This window comes from Coturnix japonica, chromosome 13, assembly GCF_001577835.2.
Source record: "Coturnix japonica isolate 7356 chromosome 13, Coturnix japonica 2.1, whole genome shotgun sequence".
Taxonomy (NCBI): Eukaryota; Metazoa; Chordata; class Aves; order Galliformes; family Phasianidae; genus Coturnix; species Coturnix japonica.
In genome coordinates, this window is record NC_029528.1 from 9,274,547 (window position 1) to 9,299,442 (window position 24,896).

General features: G+C 36.4%; 1 protein-coding gene across 1 annotated transcript in view; it reads right to left on the reverse strand.

The window, feature by feature from the left end:
* GABRG2 (gamma-aminobutyric acid type A receptor subunit gamma2) overlaps window positions 1-24,896 on the reverse strand; it is a 68,865-nt gene that overhangs the window by 13,366 nt on the left and 30,603 nt on the right. Inside the window, exons 7-8 of the mRNA XM_015876420.2 lie at window positions 2,432-2,584; window positions 297-502 (exon numbers count right to left, since the gene is read on the reverse strand). Coding sequence (XP_015731906.2) covers window positions 297-502; window positions 2,432-2,584 — 359 coding nt within the window. The remainder of the gene's footprint in view (window positions 1-296; window positions 503-2,431; window positions 2,585-24,896) is intronic.

Sequence of the window (24,896 nt, forward strand, 5' to 3'; positions counted from 1 at the left end):
ATATATATATATATATATATTATATATATAATATAATAATTTCATTGATAGTTATTTGTAGAACAATTTGGCAAAAAGGGTCCTTGTTTTAATAAATTTGTTTCTCTGGCATCTAGACAACTGTGATATATAAGTTTTTATTATCAAAGTAGATGATTGTATTCCCATTAATACAGAAGAAGAGTAGATATGTAATAGCAAACTATCAAATGAGAGTACAGGCATAAAGAGAGGTGTAAATATTCCTTCAGAGAATGTAATTTAATTTTATACCTTACTGGTAAAAAGATACATACTGGATTTTTCTTCTTTTTGTCTTTATCCTTGCTTGGCTTTCTGTTGCTGACAAAGTAATGCAAAGTTCCATATTCCACCAGTGCAGAGAAAACAAAAATAAAGCAGACTGACACAAAAAGATCCATTGCTGTCACATAGGAGACTTTTGGAAGAGATTTACGAGCAATTGTACTTAGGGTGGTCATTGTCAGGACAGTTGTAATACCTGGTAGACAGACAGAAAATATCAGAAATGTTTTAAGTTCACATAACAAAGGCATCTTGCCATTTCTCTCTCTGACTGTTTCTAAAGGATGCCCACAGCTCTGACAGATAGCAAAAATACCAGCCTATCCCAAGCGGGGAAATGTGGATTTAGTGAGAGCTTCAAGGATGAACAGGGAGTGTGAATCATTTTTGCATAGTCATTGCAAGCGTTGCCCTGCTGAATTCTTTCATTAGATGGATTCTGATTCTAAGAAATGTGTTTAATTCATCTTTTTAGCTTTATAGTTTTGTTTTTAGGCATTCTTAATTCATTTTTAATTAAGAAATTTAGTTGTAGGGTTTATGTTCTCAAATTCTTAAACTGTTAGAAAGGAAAAAACTTTTTGTAACAGATTGAGAGGTCGTGGTGGAGAAAATATATACCTGTCACGTTCAAAGTACCCTATAGGCCAATCTAAACCTTTCCATGATGTTCAGGATGTTTCTTTTATGGAATTTGTATCAGTAGTGGCAACAATGCCAGTAAGAAATGCATTTGCAGTCATTATATGAGATGATAGAAATTATGAAAATTCTTAAGGAAGCATGTAATCCAGATGAAAATTTAATTTTAAGGTCAAATTGTGCGTTTATTTGTATATGTGCCATGTAAGCATGACTTTGTTTCCTTTCTCTTACATTAATGCATTCTTGTTGTAAGTAAAAATACTATCCCCAAATTCCCACACAAATTCTCTGTTGCTGCTTATTTAAGCAATTTCTTGCAACTAAAGCTGGAAGAGAGCCTTTCAGGACTCCATACTGTTGTCACACTGTGAGGTCAGATTTCTCTCAGCAGTGCCTCCTCTGGTCTTCAGAACTGACTGTAGCTCATAACCAAGAAGTACTAGGATATGCATCACCTTCCCTTCTCCTTTCAGAAGACTATTCCCTGTCCCATGGTGTAAATAACATTAAAAATGCATCAGAACAGTTAAAATTCATCATATTTTTATGGCAAATTTCATAACCACTGATTTTATCTCAGAGGTATGAATAGTCAAGTTCTCAACAGAAAGACTGGTCTAGATTGTATGTCTAAGCAAAAACAAAAATAACAGCTGAATGCCTTTATTCGTTTTATACTTTAAAGTACATTTTATGTCCTTGTTTTAGAGAGAGTGAAAAAAAGCAATAAAACATTTAAAGCATTATGTCTTGGGGCTGTTGGTCCTCTACTCCTGTATTTCTTTCAAGGGAAATCTGTAATGAAAATGCTTTCCCTCCCTCCAGTGCTCTGTTCTGTAGTTCTGCGAGGAAATGAAAATGCAGAAGGAAAAACTAAAACAATTGTAAGTAGCACCAATTTAATTCCAAAGTAGAAAACAGTGTTTCTATCTCCATAGTTGGGTTTCTGCACTGCTAGTTCTTACAGATACATCTGGTTTGTGTGAGGGGGCTGAACTTGGTAGCTCCTTTATTTTTGTCAGAGCTGCTAACTGTGTAGAAAGTGCTAATTCAGATTAATTGCATTTCCCCTTTTAGATATGGGCAAATTCAGTTGAGTTTGTGGTCTGAAGGACACATTTGACCTCTGAAGGCTGGTACCACATTCCTCACTTTCCACCACTGCATCACACAGCCAGAGAGATTGTTTCTTTTGTGGTATTTATTCAATTCTTTTTGATGTTTATTAAAAAATCGGAAAGGGCGATCAGAAAAGAAGCAAAAGATTTTATTGGAGATGATCTCCAGTACTCCTAGCTTAGGTTGTGACATGGTTAAATGGAAGAGAGAGAAATATGGTCTAAGTGCTGTTACTCCTTGGAAGTGATTACATTATTCTAAATGGGAGGAAGTTATATTAAATTCTCCCCTCTTGCATTTAGAAACTGGTGTCAGTTTAGCATCATAATGCTGAATAGAATAAGGAAGTAAAACAACTCACCCAGTGATGTTCTGGCTGGAACCGCATCCTTGTTAATCCAGAAGGAGACCCAGGACAACACAACAATAAGTGTGCAGGGAATGTAGGTCTGAATAGTGAAATAACCCATTCTCCTGCTCAGGTTAAAGTAAACAGACATGACTACATAGTCTCCTGTAAAATAAAAAGATACTGAAGTAGAATAATGTGTAAAATAAGGTCATAGAATTTCTAGATGTTGTCTAGGACTTTCCTATTCTATGCCTGAAGTATATATGAAAGTCATGCATGTTCACTTATGTAACCTGAATTTCAGATTTCAAGGGTAATCTATTTGCATAGCACAGCAGGCTTCTAATTTACCACTTCATCACATCTTGCAGATGCGTAGATACTTCTCTTCAGGATTCAGGAATAAAGCAAAGCTTCAGATTTTGATGTATTTCTTCTAAGCTAAAAAAAAAACCCCTGGATTTCATCTTTGCTTCAGATTAGAGCACTCCTGGGAAATCTTGATTGCAAAAGAACTGCAAAACCCCAGGCTGCAAAATACTTCATTGCAATTCTATGAAATGTGGTCCAGAGATAATTCCCAAACTCAAACAGAAGAGGGTTTGCAAATCCAGAGTAAGATGCTTTCCCGGAGATATCTAAGAGACTCTGTGGCTAATGTATGTTCTCCTTAGATCAGTACTGCTCCTTAACAGAGAAAGCTCTGTTTTCAGATATGATTAAAATTTTCATTTATCCCATAAGAATCCATTTGAATTTAGTCACAGAAGAAACTTCAGAGATCATTTTTCAGCTGGTGCTTATTTTTTTTCCTTTTTTTTCCCTCCAATATCAATGTCCATACAGCAGGGATTAACTGGCTTTTAATTTCATTGCTTTATAAGGAAACTAGAAACTTAAAAAGCAAATTGTCTATTTGGGACTTACAGGAAGATCTGATTGATCATGAGCAACCAGTTTCAACAAGTAGATGTTGTTTGATTACCCCCTTAATCTTAATAAGATAAACTTGTCTTACATGTGTATTTTATGTGCTAAACAACATTGACCAGGAGCACAAGGACTGAAGTCAGCCTCATTCTTCATCTCTGTAGTAAATCTACTAACTTCCTGGAGAATGTCTATTTTATCAGTTTGGGCAACCAATTTCTTAACATGGGTTTTTCAAAACCATTTATTTTTTCCCCTTCTGCATTATTGTCAAGATAACTTAAAGCAGTAGTTGTGTTACTTCAAAGCAAACAGTCTCAGGGAAAAGGCTGTCTTCATGTTCAGTGTTACTGTATTGCTTTAGTGAATCAACAAATTACCAGAAAGTAGAGATGGGAAATATAAAGCCAAAAATATGTGACAACATAAAAAGTTAGAAAAGATTAGCTCAGAACCAAAATAAAATTTGGTTATTTTCTCTCTGTTCTTGCTTCTTTTTGAGTTGCAGCTGCAGCAGACCATCCTGGGGAGTAGCTGAGCAGATATATCAGATCCTAGTTAACTTCTTCTTTCATATTTTTTTGCCCATAATTTTTGTCCTGTACTTGGGCGCGTCTGTTTGTCTGTTTTGTTGGTTTTATCGCTCATGCCTTGTAGGATCTTTTACTCAATAGAACAGAAAATAACACAATCTAGTATAGTAGACAGCACTGCTGTTCAAAGGTGTTAGAGCCAAATCTACAGCTTGGCACCAATACTGGCAAAATGAACAGTAAATCCAGCTGACCCAGACTGGGGTGTGCTGCAAAGACTTCGTGCAGAGACTCCTTCTGCAATAACCATGTGTGCAACTGCACCAAGTGGTGTGAATAACACACAAGTATGCGTTTATATCAGAAAGAGGAAGTAACTCCAGTCTTTCAGTTTTTTAGATGATTTTCACAAACAGTGTTTTACTGTTTTCCCTAGGAAACTTGGTGGAGATTATCTGGTCTCCACTGAGATTTATTTAGCTGTTTCTTTTAATGGAAGTAGTGTTTTTTGTATCGCAAACTATTACACTAATATTTTTACATTTTATGCACTTATTTAAATTAAACACATATTTTGTTCAAAATGTAATGCACATGAGCTTTTAAAATGCTAACTAACGTGTGAAGGCCTTGATCCATTCTGCAGCAATGAGTCATTACTTTGAAATCTCTGTCATCTCAATGACACTCTCTGAGGACAGTCCATTTACACACAGTGACAGCAGTGTCCCAACACAGCTTTTGCTACACAAACCAGAGACAATCCAGGTGGAAGAATTTTCTATACTGTTGAACACAATTCCTACTGCTTTTTTTTATTTTGTTTTGTTTTTTAATACTGATCTTCCTAACCAATTAGAAATAACATATTTCTACGTGTTCTAAAATCTAGAAAGTGATGTATTTGTTCTAGATGATTTCATTCTCTCACAAATGTTAATAACTTTTCTTCATGTAAGGCCTGTCTTTTCTAATGCATCTGTATGTAAATAATTCTAGCCACTGCAGAACCATATTGAAGGGAAACACTTTTTGTCGGTTTCTGATACTTGTAGCAAAACCCACAGCACTATTTTGGCAGACCTTATTTTCACACCTTGTAGAATCTCAAACATTCTACAGGAAGCTCAACTAAATAAACCTCTATATTCTTGACAAGCTTTAAGATTTTTGCAAAGTGAGTAGGACTTGAGCACCCAGTATAACTTGCCCGGCAGCTCAGAGTTGTCCAGTCTGAATAACTATTAAGTTTATGTAAATTCTATTAAAATTACATGTTGCTTTCTAATCTGAAAGCCTATTAGTGCTGTAAATGTTGTGCTGTGGAGTAAATTCCACTACTTCAGGAAATCTTACTAGAGAAAGGAATAACATTAAAACCAGAGTGACAAATTTTTATTACTTATATTCCTTGGTTGGGATTTTGGGAAGGGGGATGGACTGATGATTTTTCACCAGTATATTGTAGGAAAGGCTGTGTGATGAGGCAAGCCAATAATTCTGTAATGTATTCAATATTTCCTCCAGCCTTTGAGTAATATGAACAATTATAAATAAAGCAGTAAGGAAAGCAAGATTGCCCCAGAGAAGTGTGGTGCTAAATGTTGCCTATACAAGCAATGTAATGATGTAACAGCTGGCCTTCAAGACGTGTGGTTTAAATTAAGGCATGTACTCTGGAAATGATCAAATACAAAATGCTACAGAAGCATTCAAAGTAATGAAATACCAAAGATGTACAATTTAGGACCTAATACCAGTTGTCAGAAAATGTACATACAAAAGGTAAAGTATATTAAGCCCTCTGTGAGACATAGACTTGGCAGTACTTTGCTTTAATCCCACTTTTCATGACTTAAAACCGTAACCTCTTAAAATGGAATCTTGCCTCAGCACTGTTTTTATTCATATTTGTTTTATTTCTGACTTTATTCATGGTCTTCTCTGTTCTTTAGTTGGGGCCAGCTAAAACACTATGTCATTTTCAGATTATCTTTGTGCCTGAGGTGATTTTCACTCCTGGTGTGATGCCTGCATGAAGCTGTCAAGCTAAGACACTATTTTAGTTAAAAATGACCAGAATTGATACTTAGCACAGTGTTATTCACTAGTTCTCACTTGGTAAATTGTTATTTTTTTCATTATTACCTCATCCTTGTTCCCTGAGTTCTGGTTCTTCTCTATCCAATGTTGCCTACTGTGGCTATGGAGGTTCTCAGACTGCCAGATTGTTGTTTGGAAGACTGATATACTTCTGGACTTTTCTGGAAATGAATGATAATGTAACCTGGCAGCTTCTTTGTGACAGGACATACCTAAGTACTTAATGTTTGGCACTCTAATTAGATAAGGTTGGATTATTTTAGCTTTTCACTAGAAATATTACAGTCCTACCCATTCTATGGTTTATATACATTGTTATATGTGTCTAGAAAATACCTAGTGTTTTTTACTGTTAAGGAAATACAGTATTTCCCTGGCAAAAATAATCTTCTTACATTGAAGAGCACAAGTCATCCTTAATATATTTAGACATCGTTTCTCTCTCCCCTCCACCCTATGAATATGTATATATCTTCCATTCCTCTATGTCAGTATATATAGATAGCTAGATGTAGTCTACAGATATGATAATCAGTTCAACAGTTTCTTCAGTAACATCTATTTAAATTTTTAACCAGAATGCAGTCCCTTGGGAAACTGTTCTTCAGATCATGCTTATATTCATGTATAAATACTCATACCACATTTTCTACTAAGTGCATATTCCTGCTGTTTATATTCTGAAGATCAGATCGTGAGGCAGGATTCTGACTTGAGGCAAAGCTTCTCCATGATGCTGCTCCTAATTGGAAGGCAGGGATTTCTCTTAGTGGCAAAAATCCTTGTTACATATAGAGAAACTGTGTGGGCCTAAATTCACATCTATAAAGCAGGAGATATTTTGAAATGGAGGTCAATATTCCATCAATGCCCAATGATCATGACTTCTGTAAGCCCTTATAAGCGGGATTTTTTTCAAGCAGCGCTATGCCATTCTAATTTACACAGACTCAACACAGTGAGTGGGCACTTGACACACTTCATTTCATATACTTGTGTAATATAGCGATTCGAGTACTCAGATTCTGGCTCAGTTAGACATAAGGGGAAGTGAATTCCTGATTTGAGGAACCATCTGTGCATATGTCCTGGCCTAATTCCCAAAGGTTCAATAGAAGGAATTAGTTGTGCCAGGAAGTGCAGCCAGGGGGAGATGTACATTGCACTTAGCTGATTTAATCAGCACAGTGGGTGTGATCCTTCACTACATCCCACTTGTGGAATCAGTTATACCTGTGCAAAGTGAGGGGGAAATTATACCTATTAGTAATGCATGTTTAAGTGACTGTGCAGTGTGAGAGGTACTGGGGCAACAAGACTCTAATTTGTTCTCTAAACCTATTTGGAAGCTTGTACAAATGCTAGAGAAAAGAACAGCTTTCTAACATCACATGAAATTGGTGTCTTAATTATAGTTCAGGTAGCAACACTTGCAGCTCAGATTGCCTCTCCCTTACTATTATAGGATCCCATTTTCTGTTGTTTTAAACCACCAGTTTAAATTACAAAAAAACTTCAGAAGAGCTTTAAAGGTTTTATATTGGCAACCCATTCGAGTTACCCATATGTATCATTTCAGATCATTCCCATAGATAGTTTTGGAGTGGATAAAATTCAGTGTTTCACTCCTGTTAAATATACAGAGCTTCTAGCAAGGAAATTCAGTTAAGCGAAGGTCTGGCCTTTTTACATGATGGCATTTGTGTGGAAATCTTTCTAACAGATTAGAAAACAACCCATGTGTCCATAGGTATAGGCAGTTGCTTGGGAATTTTTCTGAGACTTTGTTTCTGATAAGCCTTGTGCTGCCTCTGCTGCCTACCAAACCACACACTGCTATGAAGGATGCAGCAAAAAGAGATGGACACCCACACAGTGAGGTGTCTCTGTTCTCCTCATACTTTCTTTGTTCCATCAGACAGGATAATAGCTAAAATCTCCAGAAATTCTCTATGTGATGAAAGTATACAGAGCAAGAGCTCTTCACTTGGTGCCGACTCCATAGCATAGGAGCAATTCTCCCTCAGGAACTGGAGTACTGTATCACAGGGACTGAACATGAATTTCCTTCAGTATTTTGGTTATCTTGAATATTTGTACTAGGGTATAACAGTGTGAAAAATTCATGAGTGCTTTAGTAATTCTTGATAGTACTTATGATTTTGTACTTTTCATGCTTGAAATGCAAAAATCTGGGGAGAAAATAAATTCCATAGCAGAATATTGATGATGCATCAATATCTGGCAGAAAAAGGATTCTATCATCAAGTAGCTACATAATATTGGGGAAAAAAAAAAAAAAAAAAAAAAAAAAAAAAAGATAGTAACATATGAGCCAAATTCCCCCAGAATTATCCCTACAGGCCATCATTTCTTCTTCAAGGACTGCTCAAATGACTAGCCACTGGGATTTACCATAAGTCCCTGTTTATACAGTAACTAACAGGCACAATTTTGTTTATGCAGCCAACAGCATCCACATGGTGTATAGAGACCCAGACATACACCAGCTGCCCAGATTTCCACTGTTGATTTTCTCTCCTAATCTTAAACAGAAACCAAATGGAAGATTTATTTGGAAAACCATACAAATAGAAATATAGATAGAAATGGAAGGTTTTTTCAATTAACTTATAAACGAGTACATAAATGGCTCATTATATATGGAAAACTGTGCTTAGCTGCTGTCTCTGGATAGGAAAAAGGCAAAAAAAAAATAAAGTCATGCCACAGGAGGGCACTGTCACCACAGATTGGAAATGAGCAGCGTTTCCGTGTCTGCCCATGGAAAACTAAATCATAACAGTTGCTGTGATTATTCTCCATTTGATTTATACAAACACTCAAATGGCATAACTGACTTCTACGGCTGTGTTAATACAGCAACACTTGTATGAATAAAACCAATTTTTGTATGAAAGAAATATTACCAGAGGAATATCACCTTTGTGCTACACGTAATGAGTGTATAAACCGCATAAATTGTTAATGAAGAACAACCACAGCAGCAGAATTTATTTTCTTTTCCTCATAAATAAGTAATAGAAACATCCTTGTTCTCTCTCTCTTTTACTGTTAACATGGCCAGAGGTCTCATTTTCAGTGAGGAGGAGATCACAGCTAATGCTGCTTTCTTTTATTGTTTTCTTTGTTTCTCTTTTTAAAGAATGAACAGGTAAATGGAAGTTTAATGGTACAGAGCAATTGTAGCGATCAGTTCATTGCTGTCAGTACTCAAGGTAATTGAAAGGCCTTTGTCACTGATTGGTTTCTGTGACGATTTACCCGCGCATAAAACAAGATGTTCCCAGACACAAATGGGACATTGGCTGAGGTGCTCAGATTTCTAGAATATATGAAAACCATCTGTTACTTTTCTAGAGCTGGCAGAATTGCATCTGACTGTGTATTGATTCAGTGCTGTAAGTATCTGAACTGGAGGTGTATACTTAAATCCTACCAAATCCACATGAGATTCTAATTCTCTCTAGTTCTTAAAAATCCAATTTTTTTTTAGACAATTACTGATTATAACAATATTGGCAAATGGGACCAAAAGAGATTCTAAATGCATCCATTTTTTTTTTAAAAAAGGGCTGGGCTTGGTGCCATTTTTATGCAAATATTCTTCTCCCAGAGGAGCCCATGAGGATGCTCAGAGGGTTGGAGCACTTCTCTTATGAAGACAGGCTGAGGGAGCTGGGCTTGTTCAGCCTGGAGAAGAGAAGGCTCCAGGGAGACCACACTGCAGCCTTCCAGTACTTAAAAGAGGCCTAAAGAACTTGGTGGGGGGGGACAGGCAGCAATGTCTTTAAACTCTAAGAGGGCAGATTTAGATTCGTCATTAGAATAAATTCTTTGTTCAGATGACAGTGAGGCACTGGCACAGGCTGCCCAGAGAAGCTGTGGATGCTCCATCCTGGAGGTGCTCAATGGCAGGTTGGATGGGATCCTGGGCAGCCTGATCTGGTGTGGGTTACCATGCCTATGGCAGGAGAGTTTGAACTGAATGGGCTTTAATAGTAATAAATAAAATGATAGCAATATTATTTTAAAAAAAATTATAATGATAATAATAAATATTTCTGTGGTAATAATAAATAACTAATTGGTAATTAAATTGCCTGCAAAATGACTGACTTCTTGTCCATTATGTGTACTCCCACTTCTGAAATACTGGAGGGCAGCAGGGCAAACAGTCAAAAAGAACTGGTAAAACATGGGAAAATCCTTTTCTTTTTCATGTCAGAAAAGCAATGGCAGCTGAGCTCTGGTGCTTAGTAGTGATTGGAACAGACTGCTGTCCCCAGGGCAGGCAGGAGAAGGGACAACAGAAGATGGGACTCAGGTCTCTTCCAAACCAGGCCAGTGTCAGACTGTGGGCTACATTGCACAGTGCAGCTTTAATCTAGAATGAAATATCACGTAAATAGTTTAAGATTGGTGTACTCATTTCTGTGCTTTTGTTTCCATCTCTTTTCTTGCCTTGACAGGGTCTGTGTTTGGAATTCTTGCTAGCATTTATTGTTTTGTTAGGGGTAAGAGGTCAGTGAGATGTCTTGTGATGTTACTGCAATATAAGAAAAACATAATATTCCTTTCTAAGCACAGAATTTTTTGTGTGGATCTATATTTAACCTACACAAATTTCTCTTTTGTATAACATCTAATATCACATATTTTTGATCTTTCTTTCTTACTTCAGAACAGAAAGCCCTTAGGTTTGCCTAGACCTGCACAAATGGAAACAGTGCTTCAAAGGCTGGTTATTTGTTAAAGGAAGAGATGATGACATTAACTCATCTTTGCATTATGCTTTTTCATATATCACAGTAAAATCATTTTGGCCAAAATATTTGATCACAGGGGCACTTGAGTGAATTTTCATAAAGGCAGATCATAGTGCTGATCATAAGCTGATAATTATGAGATGTATTGCTTTCCACAGACAGGTAAAATAAAAGACTCTGGGGAAAAGGGGGAGTCAGTACCACAGATATCTGACCATGACCCCTTCTCATTATTTCATTCTTTCCTAGGTACCCTTTCATTTCTTCTGTACTTTACAATTTTAGATTCTTTCATCAACTCATTTTTGAAATGCATAAGTGCCAGACAGCTTCAGAAAATAATTAGGTCTTTTCCTTTTCAAAACTGCTCAACGTTCTCTTTCCCTCTGAGATTTAGCAGTGAAATACCAGTATTGTGTCATAGGAAGTCATGATGTGAAATAAAATACAGTGAATGTTTAGCCTCTGGGGCAAAGAACGAAAGAAAATCTGCAATGGCATTGTAGATATTTCCTTGCAACAGACTTGAAGCACTTGGAAGCAGTCTCATTTTCTACCTGACTGCTGGTGCTTTCTGTGCCTGGGTGTTACATAAAGGACAAGGCGATTCATGGTCATCGCTGATCCAGCGTGGCAGCTGTACTAAGTGACTTCCACCCCAATTCTAAATATCCATTTCTAAGCCATGATTATAGCTTGATTATGTAATGGGGTAAAACAACATTAAGACTTTCACAAAGCTTGTTCTATAGTCCATTTATATAAGATTATCTCTGGGATTCAGATAGCTGCAAGCCTGGTTTTCAATTTAAATTCCAAAGGCTGAATCCTAACTACATTGAACAGCAGGGTGGAAGGCTGGAGGAGATTTCCTCTTCTTTTTTTCTGTTTTTATAGAGTAACACATGTATGTCTGTGTGTGGATGTGTCTGACGTCAAACACCTTGATTTCCAGCAGGATCAGGGGAGAGGAGCTGGAATTTGTGTTTGTGTGAAATGACAACCCCAGCTGATGAAATTCCTGCAAAATGAGATGAATCGTTATAGATATCCAACCAAGTGGAATGTCATTATGCATGACGTGACTTTCTGACCACAGTTCTGAGTTTCTTTTGGTCCCTGGCCGCTCGTTCCACTGTTCTGTGCTGTTTTCTCTGATTGACAGAGTTGTTCCACTTCTCATTAGTTTCTAATTATAGAAGGAAAGAATGTAATGACTCTAGGTGGTAATTAAAATCTATTATTGTTGTTCCCACCTTCCCTTTGAACTCACAGAGATACGCTTCACCCTAACAAATTTTGTTGCTGAAAAATATTGCTGTGCATGAATGGAGGCAAAATTCTGTATGTTTCTGTGACTCTGTCCACAAATGCTACAGTTTTGAAAGAAAAATGTATGATACAGAGCCTTTTTAGTTGTTGTTGTTGTTGTTTTTAATTTATATGTTTGCTTGTTTGTTTTTTTTCTGGTTGGAGATGTTTTGTTTTTGCATTTGTTTTTGGGTATTTGTTAGAAGTCAGGTAAACTAGTACAGTGGCATTGGCAAATGCAGGAGGATTTTTATTGTGCGGGATTAGTGTTCAGATGTGGCAGCAGCATGATGTAATAGATTGCAACTGCTGTGAGGGAGTCATTAAGTGCCAGTGTGTAAATAATCTGCAAATTAAAGAACCTTCTGCTCCCTTTCCAAATTCTCTCTTCCCCAGGAAGTGTTAGCCCAGCTCAGCATCTCATCTCTGGGCAGTTAGAAGAGGTTGGGTTTCTAAATAACTTGTCTGATGTACTGTGGTTGGAAATAGGAACAAATAGATGAGCAAATGTGAGGCTGAACAATATTTCGAGTAAAATGAGAAAGCAGATAGCCACAATTTCCAAGTAACATAAGCAGTTTGGATGCTGTTCTGCTATAAAACTTGCTATGCCTGGCACAGACAGGCATCCTGTGCCCCTGTCTGGTTCTCTGAATGACCAAGTGAAGCCTGTCCACTTCAATAAATAAATAATAAAATGACACTCCAAGAGCTGATAGTTCCACATGTATTTAAAGCAAGGACTCAATTATGAATAAAAAAATGAATATTTGACATGTCCATGCTATAAGAAAGGTTTTGAGATGCAGCGAGATCAGCAATGTCAACAAATAAGAAATACGGTTTATTGTATTTAATTCATTTCAATGTATCCAGATCATAGATCCCTGGTATACACGTTTTTCTGGCAGTATCCAACTCTGGCTTCTCTTAAACACAGGAGATAACTACCTGTGTACCTAAGTACCTGTGAGAACAAATCAACCCAATGGTCAAGCAAGGGAGACAAAAAGATCCCAAAGTAAATCAGATCTTAGGTGGGCTAACTTGTAAGACTTTCTCATCCCAGCTGACATTACGCTTTAGAGCTCTGATGTGGTCAGTGAATGAATCTATGGGCAGAACTACTCATGATTGAATAGGAAGGTTCACATCCTATCATGCATTTATGTACCCTCCTTTGGACTTCTCAGAATTTCAGAAATGGTAGAAAACTAGTTGCAAGCCTATTTCATGAAGAAGATAGAATAAAAATAACAAATCAATGGAAATATAGAAGAAAATAAAATGAGCTGTAGAAGATTGAATGATGTAATATTTCCAATCTGAATAACAGACTTACAGGCTTGTTAACGAACACCCTGAAATTAGCACTGTTTAACAAGCTTTGTGCATGTTCTGCTTGCTGAATTGATTGCACAGGACTAATGTAGTTTATACAGCAGTGCTTCATGGGTTTGCTTTAAATCTTCCTAAATTGTCTTGCATGGCAAAGGTCATTTTGGAATTCCTCTGAAGGCCTTTCATTCTGAGAGAAGAGGAATTTGAGGATACAGTACATTTAATCTTTTCTCTTGATGTTTCCAGTTATTTTCAGAGCCAAGAGACAGTATTACATAACCTGGGGCTGCAACAACACTTGATGTTTTCTTCTTTTTCCTCTCCAGAGGAGAGAAGACATGAGTGCATGGAGGCAAAGTTCTGCAGGGAAGCTATGGGTTTCACAGATTCATTCTGTCTTAACCCCCCAGCAAAAGAAATATTTATAAAAGAAAGTACCACTTGAACACCAGCATTTCTTCCACTGGATGCACAGGGAGATCACTAGAAAGACAGTACGATAAACAAAAAGCCCAAGGGATGCTGGGAGGAACACAACATGCTTTATTGCTTGGCTTTCAGCAGTATATTTATTTTAGAACCTTAATTTCACTTATTTTTGTCATCCTTTAAATATTTTAGAAGATTTCATCAGCAAATATTTAATTTTAAACCCCTAGGAAACCATTCTAAGTAACCAAGAAAAAACTAAAATTCGCCAAGCTATGAGATCCTGGAAGGCAGAACATCAAGGAACAAAAGTAGCACAGATCAAAACTAACTTTCTTCAGAGCTCAGTGTGATCAGCTACCAAATGTCAGGGGCTTCAGAGAGCTAAGGCAGCTCAGTAATAAGAGAAGATGACTTTGAGCACAAGAACCTAACTCTAATACATAATAAGAAATAAACCGAATTCTTGAAAGGCAGCACAGACCAACAATATCTCAGGTTGTGTGAATTCTTAGTTAGAACACTGAAGCAACAAGTAAGATATCTCAGGTCCAGCACCCTCAATAAACAACTTCAGGGCTATAAGACAGCTGTTTCTCTTCTCCTAACCCATTTCTCTTCCCATGGAGGTTTTGGAATGTTTGAACTCTGTATGCTTGAACAACATCTGGCTGATTCTACTTTGAACTTAGGTGAAAATATTTAATGGGAATGACTGAGAAAAAGGAAAACTAGTATTTTATGTCATTGCTATGCACACAACATAGAAAGTTCCTTCAGTTCTGAGTCCCACACCCACAGGCAGTAGTAGTAGTTTCTATATACAGATGATCTTAGGGCATTTGTGAAGCTGCACAGGAGTGCACTTGGCTTTTTCCTCTTATTGTAGTATGTGACTGTCTGGAATTGAAGCTGAATTATGATTAACTCTCATTTTAAAATGAGTTTGGTTGCATTTAAACTGTGCAAATACTACTAGAAATTAATGTGGACTATGATGAGTTCATACTTTGAGATTGCACATTCTGGGGGGAATATGTTCTATTTGGCCAATGTAGACATATCTTCATACATAAATTTGAGCTTGTTTCATAGCAATTTGGCTCGTGTCACTTCATAGCAGAATTAACAGTTCAGATTGGTTAGAAAAGCACTTTTTGAACTAAGAGAACAGGTGAGACTTGAAAGAAATCAGTTTTCTCATCTGAAGGATAGAAAACCTGAAGATATGCTTAATGTGGCTATTATGGACTTCCATTGGTCCATATTGGTTCAGAAGACCAATACAGCTTTCTTTATCTTGCATGGTCTGTTCAAGGCATGGAGATTACAGCGTTTTTTGTCTCAGGATAACCTGTTGCTTTACCTTCTTTCCGAGCATCTACTAACTCAGATAAGAACATTCTCTACCACATAAACTGTGCTTATATCTCTCCATACATGCAAACCTGCTATGTCAGGTAAGACTGCTCCCATTCATGTGTATGTTTTGGGAAATTATAGACCTGAAAACTGCATTTTTTCCAATAAGGAATATGGAAGAATTTGAGACACATTTTCTTTTTTGAATGTAAGTAGATAAATCCAATTTTTTGCTATAAGAGACTGCCAGCCTACCTGGAGTAATTTGCTACTTCAGATTTCACATCTAGAAATATTAAAAATAAGACATTTTCAATCATATTATTTTTAATGACAAATTGGAACATTTTTAATTAAAAATACCACAAACACATTAGTATTCCAATTTGAGATGTTCCTCTGAATAGGCTACTGTGGATGAGTGCTTAAGAGGTAAACAGTAGCAGTCATTCCCCTGCTATCAATTTGCCTGAGGACAGTGACTGCTCTGAGAACAGATTCCAAATTGTTTCTGGTTTCTTGAGCATTTTGTCTCACGGAAACCAGGTGCAAGCTTTCAGCAATGTGCAAATTAATCTTGTTCACAATCACAGCTAATGTCACAGCAGAAACATACGCTGACAAAAGTAGGTGTTGCAAACTAGTCCAAAGTGTGATTGGTGAGGAAATGGAATGGAAATAACTAGCTCTAACAGAGCAGTTATTGATATGCTAAGAAAGGATATAGCAAATGTCTGGGTATATTTTTAACCTCTTGAGCTTTTTATGGGGATGTAATTGACATTAGGTAGAAAATAAAATCCATGGAGGAAGGAAAACTGTCAAATCCAGAATCTCTGCAGCTATCAGAGAACAAGAAGAAATAAAGGCACTGAGCAGAACAAACTAGGATGTGGTTAAAATAACAGACAAACATAGAGTTCAGTAAGTGGGTATCATGCATTGATGCAAGGAACTAAAAAATCATCCGAGAAAATGGAAAATGGTAAACAGTGAGACAGTGTTCTAAAATTACCTCTACTACCTAGCATGAGCATCAGGTAGGCCACAGGTCTGAATGCAACAGGCCTGGTGGGAAGAATGGAGATGAAGAGAAGAGAATGCTTAGTTTGTAGATCATGTCTCAGAAGATATAGCTCTGAAACATGAATAATTTATAACTAGTAGCACTGTTTGAAGTCAAAGAGATCAAGCTTAGGATGAAAAAAAAATTCTTTAGAGACTGCAGATACCATCTTGAAGTTACCAAGCTTTGCAGGGATAAAGGTAGAGCTAGATGTGTGTAATCACACTAGTTCAAATCCTATAAGGTATTTTAATGACTTGCCCTCTTCAAGAGGATACTTTGGAGGATCTATTTATTTCTCAAATAGACGTATTCAGGATAATGTTCATGGCTACAACAGAACAGGTTCCCTTGGGAGTGAATACCATCACACTGTGTGTTTTCAGATCACGAAGTACAAACTCTTAATCTTTTCCAAAATGTAAGGTTATAACATTGTGATTCCTATGGGTTGTGTCTTCCTAAAACTTTCCTCTTAAAACATTTGAAAATGATACCTACTATAAACCTTTTAAAAATGCTGACGATACTGGAACTAAAATGCTGTGTGGGATACAGAGAAGGTTGCATTTGGAAAGCTGTAGGACACTCACCTCTGAGTTGCCCTTTGCCACGTGGGCTAGATCATACCCTACATATAGGTGTTGTAGTTGCTGGAAGCTAGGTCTCTTAAAGTCTACCAGACTGTTTCCTAGAAAAATAGCTGCTGTGTTTGTAACTCCATAGAAAGAAAAGGCAGCAACTTGGTCTAAGCACAAGAAAATCTTCAACACGCCCCAGTCACCCATTGTTTTTCTCATTTATCTTTCTGTGGAGGGTGCTATCATAAAATACTTGAGGGATGAGATGTTAGGCTACATGCAGAAATGAAACAGCGGTCATTTCTATCTCACAGGGATAGCTTGCTATGGAGTACTTCTGATCACTTGAAGTTACACCATTTACTACAAGGATGAAATAATAAAATTGTAACAAGAAGTCCTTATGCTTAGGAAAGCAATGTTTGCTTTGTAAGGGATTTATGAGTCTCATGAAAGGTATATGGCAATGGCAATGCCATCCAGTTTCCTTTGGGAAATCATCACTTCCACCCCACAAACACAGTAATGCTCTGTACCAGAGGCTGTATCAGCAGCAGTCTGCCCTATGGGTTCAGCTGTATTAACCCCACGCCCTTCCAGCACCTCACCTTTTCTATGCGCATGCAGCAGCTGGGAGAGGAAGTGGAGCTAAGTGAGAATTTAAAATACTTCAAAAGAAGTCCGTCTTTTTATTTTTATTATTATTTTATTTTTTAGACTAGCTTTTACTGTGGAAAAGACAGCAGTCTTGTTCTCAAATAGCACCTCAAAGGGTTCCCAGCTGCATGAATCTTAAACATTTCTTTTTTTATTTATAGTAGTAGAATAAGTTCAAAAGAAGATGATTGATGTCTTATCACTGAAAAGTCTGTTGTATGATGTAGATTCTTTCCTGCCAAGGAGTGTGAATGTTTGGAAGTATGAACACAAGTGTAAAGGAAGTTCTCCAGGCAGCTGAACATGATGCAGTTTGTTGCTTAGTTGTACTACCATGAGTTAGCAATCCTGAGTGTGGACTGAGATTCTGCTATAAAAGAAATTATATCAAGAAGAAAAGAAGTTTTTATCCCTCCAGTTTATATTCCTCAGAATTACAACTTTACCGTATTAAAATATTAGTCCTTATTGCGCTTTTCTGAATGGCTACTTATTCATTTATGTTTAGTTTTATGTCATGTCTTACAAATTTTGTGCTTGGGTAGTACCTGTGGTACTTCATTCAGATGAGAAAATTAGTAATTATCATACATTTGTCTTTGATTTTACCTAGTAGAGATGGAAAGTCCTTTCATTAACCTAATCTAGTCTGAAGGGTAGACTCTCTATATGACTCTCACTTTAGTTTCAGCTGAATTTCCTTTTTATTCAGAGGTATTAGAGACAGATATTGCTCATTTTCGATTTATTTCTTTATGTCCGCTAGAAAATTTTCATGCAAACATTCAGCAACTATTTGAATATTACTATTTCTTTGATCACACAAACACTACATTATGAATTGTTTATCTGAGCTGAGCATAAAATGATTTTCATTTTTCAACCTACAAAGATTAGGCTGCAAACTCAGATTTCCAGAAGGCTCTCAATTGTTGCCTGGTTTCAGTTCAATTCCCAGTATTCTCATTGCAGCATTTTTGCTCATAGACCTTGAGTCCCATCTGGGGGCTGAAATTACAATGGCTTGTGAAATTTAATTAAAAATGAAACAAAGAGCGAATAGACATTTTTTAGAGCCTCAAAACTGATATTGTTTAAGTTCTTGGTAATATGAAGAGATGCATATTACCTTTTATCCTGTTCCTGTATGAGAAATCAAGGTTATACTATGTCAGGACCTTCACATTTATAATTCTGAACACACTGGTCAATTATGACTATTAAAGCAGAAGCTGCAAGGTGTAAAAATACATGTAGAGGGATCGGTGAGGTTGTCACATAATGTTGCAGTGCTGCTCACCATCCACTGCTCAATACATTTCTTCTCCAAGGAAAGGTTAAAGCATGAATTTGGTTCTCATCATACTCCAGAGAAACAGAGCAAACACCTGTGAGGAATGCTTCAGCTGCTGAAAAAGCTAAGTTGGCATTTACATGTTCATTAGACAGTAGGGAATTCTGCCACAAGATCCAAACTGGTACAAAATAAGCCTTCTGCTCACAGAACTATTCATTTGTTATATTTAAATCTCCATATGTAAAATCTCCTATCATGCAGTGAAATGAAAATCCATTTTAAACTTTTCAGGAAGTGACCACAAGGAAGAGGGTAGGCCACAAGGAAAGAGATAAGAAGGAGAGGTTTCTTCACCCCAGCATTATATCTGGGATGTGGCTAATCCTGATGGACTCCAAAGCTGACAAGCTCAGCAGGGATGTCTGCTTGGAGTAGCTTTATTCTGAGTTGGTTTGGAATGTAATGTCCAGGAGCTGTGGTAGCTATACTGCAAGGACTAAATGATTTATTCTTCTGCATGGATCAGGCATTACCACATCTAATGGCATGGTTATTGTAGATCAGCCAGCTGGTAGGTCACTCATTGATAGTCTCCATCATTGCCAAGCTCTGAAACAGTGCTACTGTGATGGATGAAACTATGTTCTGATATGGATTTCCTTTTCCTCTCTGGGATGGGAGTGTACTTCAGTGCCTTTACTTTATGGTGTATGGCTGGGATTGGATCTCCACTCATAAAATGAGCTATTTCGTGAGCTGGCAGAAATGTTATGTTTCCATATTCCAGAATTCAGAAGGTTTTTCTCTTTTTCTTCTCTGACTTATAGATCCATAATTAGTTTTTCCTATTTGCTAGTAAAACATTCTCCCAACAAAGTTCTCTGCTGCATGCACACTGTCTAATTAAGGGAAATCACAGATTTCCTATGCCCATGCTTGAAAGTATACTATTTTCCTGCTGCATTGCTATGTCTAGTCATTCAGTTCTTGGAAGGTCTGTTTTTTAAAATAATAATAAGCAAAATTAGAATTAATTGCTTTTCTTCAAAAGTGAGATTTCTTCCAGAATGAAGATAAATGATGTTTCTCATGAGCTCTTCTTTCATTGCTCAGACCCTTAGCTCTATTACAAACAGCAGGAGAGTGACGGTGCACTCTAATAAGTTATCCTAATCACTTATTTAAGATATACAGTTCCAAGACATTGGTGCTTTAATTTGTGATTTTTACCTCTTTTGATTATATTTGGCAGCTCTGTTCCAGAACAAATGTTTGCAACAGTAATATAACTAGTGGATAACTAGAGAAGGAATGTTAAAGTCAAATAGTTACTGCTGTCTGTAATTTGAAAGGGCAACATACAGGCTTATTTTAGGTTTTTGAGCTGTACAAGGGAAGAGTTGTTTGGTTTTTTTAACCCACACACTCACAGAATGTAAGCAACTGTATATGGATGTTGTTAAATATAATACAACTCTACTTGCTCTTCAAAGTCATATTCTCAAGGTTCAAAGAGAAGTAATGATGAGCTACAGTCAACAAGAACACATTATTTATAATAAATTTTTTTGTGGTTTTGTGGGTTGTTTTTGTTTTTGTTTTTTTTAATAGTAATTTTCTCCATTCTTAGAACCACATACAAGAACAGGCAGCAATTTGATAACTAGCTCCATGGTCATTTCCAGTCACCAGCATCAGGGCACAAAAAGAATGTTGTGATACTTTATGCATTAAGTCTTGAAAAATGTTTTAAGATTCTTCTATGTAGGTCATGAGACAAGAAAGTATTGTTACATAAATTTTATCCTGCAGCTCTTTGGCTTTAATTATGCAGTCTTCTGAAAACAGCGAAGAGCTCACTTAATAGACTGTATCACATTTTGAGATAAGTGCCATATTTATAGCTTCTGTAATGTACATCAAAATGAGGACAATTACGTCTTGTATAAAAAGGCAATGTTGAAAGTTGCTATTTACAGTTAAGAATTTATTTTAACAATAAAAATGAGGGGGTTAATGCTTACAAAAATAGATAATGATGAATATTTGAAAGCTACTACCATGCTCAATGTTACTCTGTTGTGTTTCTCTTTAAGAATGTGTTGTTACAATTGTTTTATGGAATTGCAGACCACATATATCTAAAAATGAATAGACCTTTTATATTCATAAGGTAATTCAGAGTGTTCCAAGTTTTTATGTACTGCACACATTTTCATTTGCCACTTTGATCTATTTTCTTTCTGTTTCTTATGTTTTATTTGACATTTAAAAAAAAAAAAACCAAAAACAAACAAACAAGCAAACAAAAAAACCAAACACCAAAGCTGTCTTTAAATGTAGAGGTTTTATGTTATTTAGTTTTCTTTTTAAGTCAGATATTTGCCTGAGTTTGAGTATTATTAACTCCGAGCATTGCACCTGACTCTGATAGTTGTGATACAAAACCTTGTAAGTCTGACTGGAAAAGATATACATGTACGTCTATTCAAATACAGTGACAACCTCCCCAAACTAAACAATAACTTAGAGAAGTAGGTTGCTGAGAAAGCAGTGTAATGATATGAGATCAAGAAGCTCAAAAGTGTGCTTACAAACTGAAGGGACTTAGTTGCGCAAGCACAGACCTTGAAACATATGTTTTTTTTTTATTTAGGACACGTATGTGCCCAAGGCAAATCCAAACTTACTTCAAATAAGCTATCCCTACACTGTAGAAATCATGAACATTAAATTGTCATCACCTTCAAATATCCTTCCTGAACTTGTTTCAGAGAAACACAAAGCATGAAGATAATAAGGAAAGACCAAAGGAACAAAATAAAGAAATTACCTTAAAATTACTGGACTACAAATGCATTTTTTGAACAGGAAAAAGGACTATTATTGAAGCATCAGACTGAAAAACAAGTGCCAGTGCTATGCTGACCAATTTACAGGTTACCGGAGTTACTTTGACACTGCCATTGAAAGACTTAGGTACACATGGAACCTTTAATTTATTACCAAATTACTTGAAGTTTTTTTACTTAAATAGCACAGTAAAACATTTATTTAAACCAATAATTTAAATATGCATATTCACTATGACAAAAACTTCTAAAAATCTTTAATATTCATTTTTCCTCTTGCTAAAATAATTGTAAGTACACATTTTTTTTTTTTTTGCTTATTTTGTCATAAATTTATTATATTCAAGATTGCCATAAATGGTTATTTTAATATTCAAACCAAGTTCCTAATATTCTTCTTATTATTCATAGTATTTTCTTGCTCTTTAATGGACAAATAATTTCCTTAAATGCACTGTTCTTTTATATCTACAAAATTTTGTTTCTAGAAAATCACTCTTGCCTTTAGCATCTGTGCTTCTGCAATTACATTGCATTCGGTTTCATTGCAGTGCTTGTAAGGTTCCACATTATCCCTTATTCTCTAGTCCCTGTATATTAATTCTTTTTATCCTTACCTGACCTTTCTAAAGCGAAGTTTACGTTGGAGCAAACCATGCTTTCACATGTGGGAAACCTCCAGAAAGACTCTAATATGTATCACTTCTTTTTGGTATATGATTTGTGATAAATTCCCTTCCATCTTGCCTATACTGTTAATGTGCCATGGAACTTCATATCACTTTGCTGTCACAGGAATGGGTCCATAGTTATTAAAAACCGTTATGAACCAGATGATAGAAAAAGTGTTTGAATGGAGGACAACTGTGCAGATATACTTTAGGTGCTTAGGAGTGCTTCCGAGCAGCTGGCACAGTAGAACAGCTGTCACTGAAGTCGGCTTGAATCCTGGATGTTGGATGTTGGATGTTGGTTGGATGTTGGATATGGTACTGTTTAGAAGTGGTTTATGTGAGTAATCTTGAATATTTAAGGTAAGGGAGAGTTCAAATGGCAGAAGGAAAGAAAAGAAATGTGATTTACTCATTGGTGCTCTCTTTTTACAGAAGCAAAAAGAATATTTATAATGAGAATAAAATGCTAACGATTTTTAAAGATATTTTAAGGGTGTTAAGGATATTAGCTTGGGCTTGTGGGTTTCCTTTGAAGCAGCAAACATCACTTCAGTGTGTTGTGTCTGCTTACTGCTTTAAGTTTTTCACTGCCCATGGAGAATATACTTTTATTAAGAATGTGAAAGGAAGTAGTATAGCATTCGTTTCAAAAATAAAACCAAAAAACGTAAGATATTGAGATAAATACCCTGTGAATTTATCAGGAGAACAATTAAGATTCACAGAGCAACTTAAGACACAGTGGGGTGGGTTCTCTGTCTTACAGATCACATCAACATTTTCTCCTCCACAAAGCTGAGTACAAAGTATGTTCAAAAACCAAATGCAGAGTCTACTATCTTGTAGCTATTCACAGGATCAATATCTTTAAACAGGAAGTTTGTCAGTTTTCAGACTTAACATTCTCCCTGACATTAGCACATATTGGAAACAAGAACAGTTTCAGACAATCCCTAAGCACCCACATACTGCCATTTTTTAATGCCAGGTATGTTTTCTAACAGAGGTAAATATCTTCTAATATTTTATGTGTCTGTCATACCATATCTTGACTTTATGAAAAAATATGAGAAATGGCTCCTGGTCTTTTGGAGTGCTGTGAGACCGTGTGCCTGCCAACAGTTCAATTCATTAATACAGCATTAAGATAAAAGACTATAAATTTATCCTCTTCCATGAAACAAAAGCCCTGACCATGTTTTTTAGAGAAAGCATAAATCAGACCCACATCTATTTATGTAGACGCAGAACAAGATAAATATTTAATTAGCAATTTTATACTGTTTATCAGTTATGAGAAACAAAAAATCTCTGTTGCACCACCCTGATTACCTCTGCAAAACACAGAACAGAAAGAATGTAAAATGGAATTTACAGATGTTGGCTTATCAGAGTCATGGGTACTGTGCAGCTTGTTGAATTGCTGTTTATTGATCATTCTTGCAATGCCTGTGTATCTAATTAAAAGTTTAATCTGATATATGCACCCATTAAAAAAAAAAAAAAAAACAAAAAAAGACCAAACAACTTTATTTGTTACAGTGTCACATTCCATATCTTAATGTGTTTTTTGACTATTGTAGCCCCGGACTCTTTTTCCTTTCTCTTCCATAGCTTTTTCCTTATCATAAATGACTGCTCTATTATATCTTTTTCCATTTTCAATAAGCTCATTTGGAATTTCTCTGTATATCTAATTCAAATGAAGGAGAGTCTTGTTTTTACTTTAAAAACTCTTTTATATCTGGTTTTTGGACTTTTAAATTCAATTCAGATAAAAAAGAAGAAACAAATGATGTGGGAAAACCACCCGGCAAGTCCATCACTTTTCTTAGCAGTTCCCATTACTATTGACACAGGACTCCTCTGGCTGAGACGTAGTTTATGGCTTAGTCTGTGACTTTCGAAAACATTTGAGTCACATTAGAATGTTCTGTGGGGAGATAAAGAAGCTGACAACTCTGAATGGCTTGCCTCAGATACGATAAACAGACAGGATGGTTTGTCTTTAACAGTTTGCCTCATTTTTCCATCTTTGTCTTATTCTGACAGGATTTTCTAACCGACAGGTAGTCACTTCAGAAAGTCCATCCAATCTTATGGAGCTTTCACTCAAACAATTCTTATTTGCTTCTGCCCATAACTCAGCACAAATCTCAAATATTCAGCTATGGCATGACAGAAATAGAGGTGACAGAGTTTTCAATAACCGAGTCACAGTCATCCTTTCTGATTTTCTATTTTTGCTCCAGTCACCAAGCCAGCATAGCCCTCAAGGACTAGGATGTGTTAGTCACTGGGAGGTGTGAAGCCAGAACCAAAAGGTTATTTTAAAATGGAGTAAATGAAGTTAGGGAAAATTTATCCCACATTCTCAGATGCCTGGATAGTACCAGTAGGCTCTTCCTGATTTACACCTGTTCAATCTCATACTCTCTAGCTCCTCCTTCCTGTGTTCAGGTTTTACTGATTTCTGTTGTCAGCCATATTAAGTTAGGGGGAAGAGCTGTGGGTACTATCGTCTCGTGAAGCATTGAAGTGGGACTTC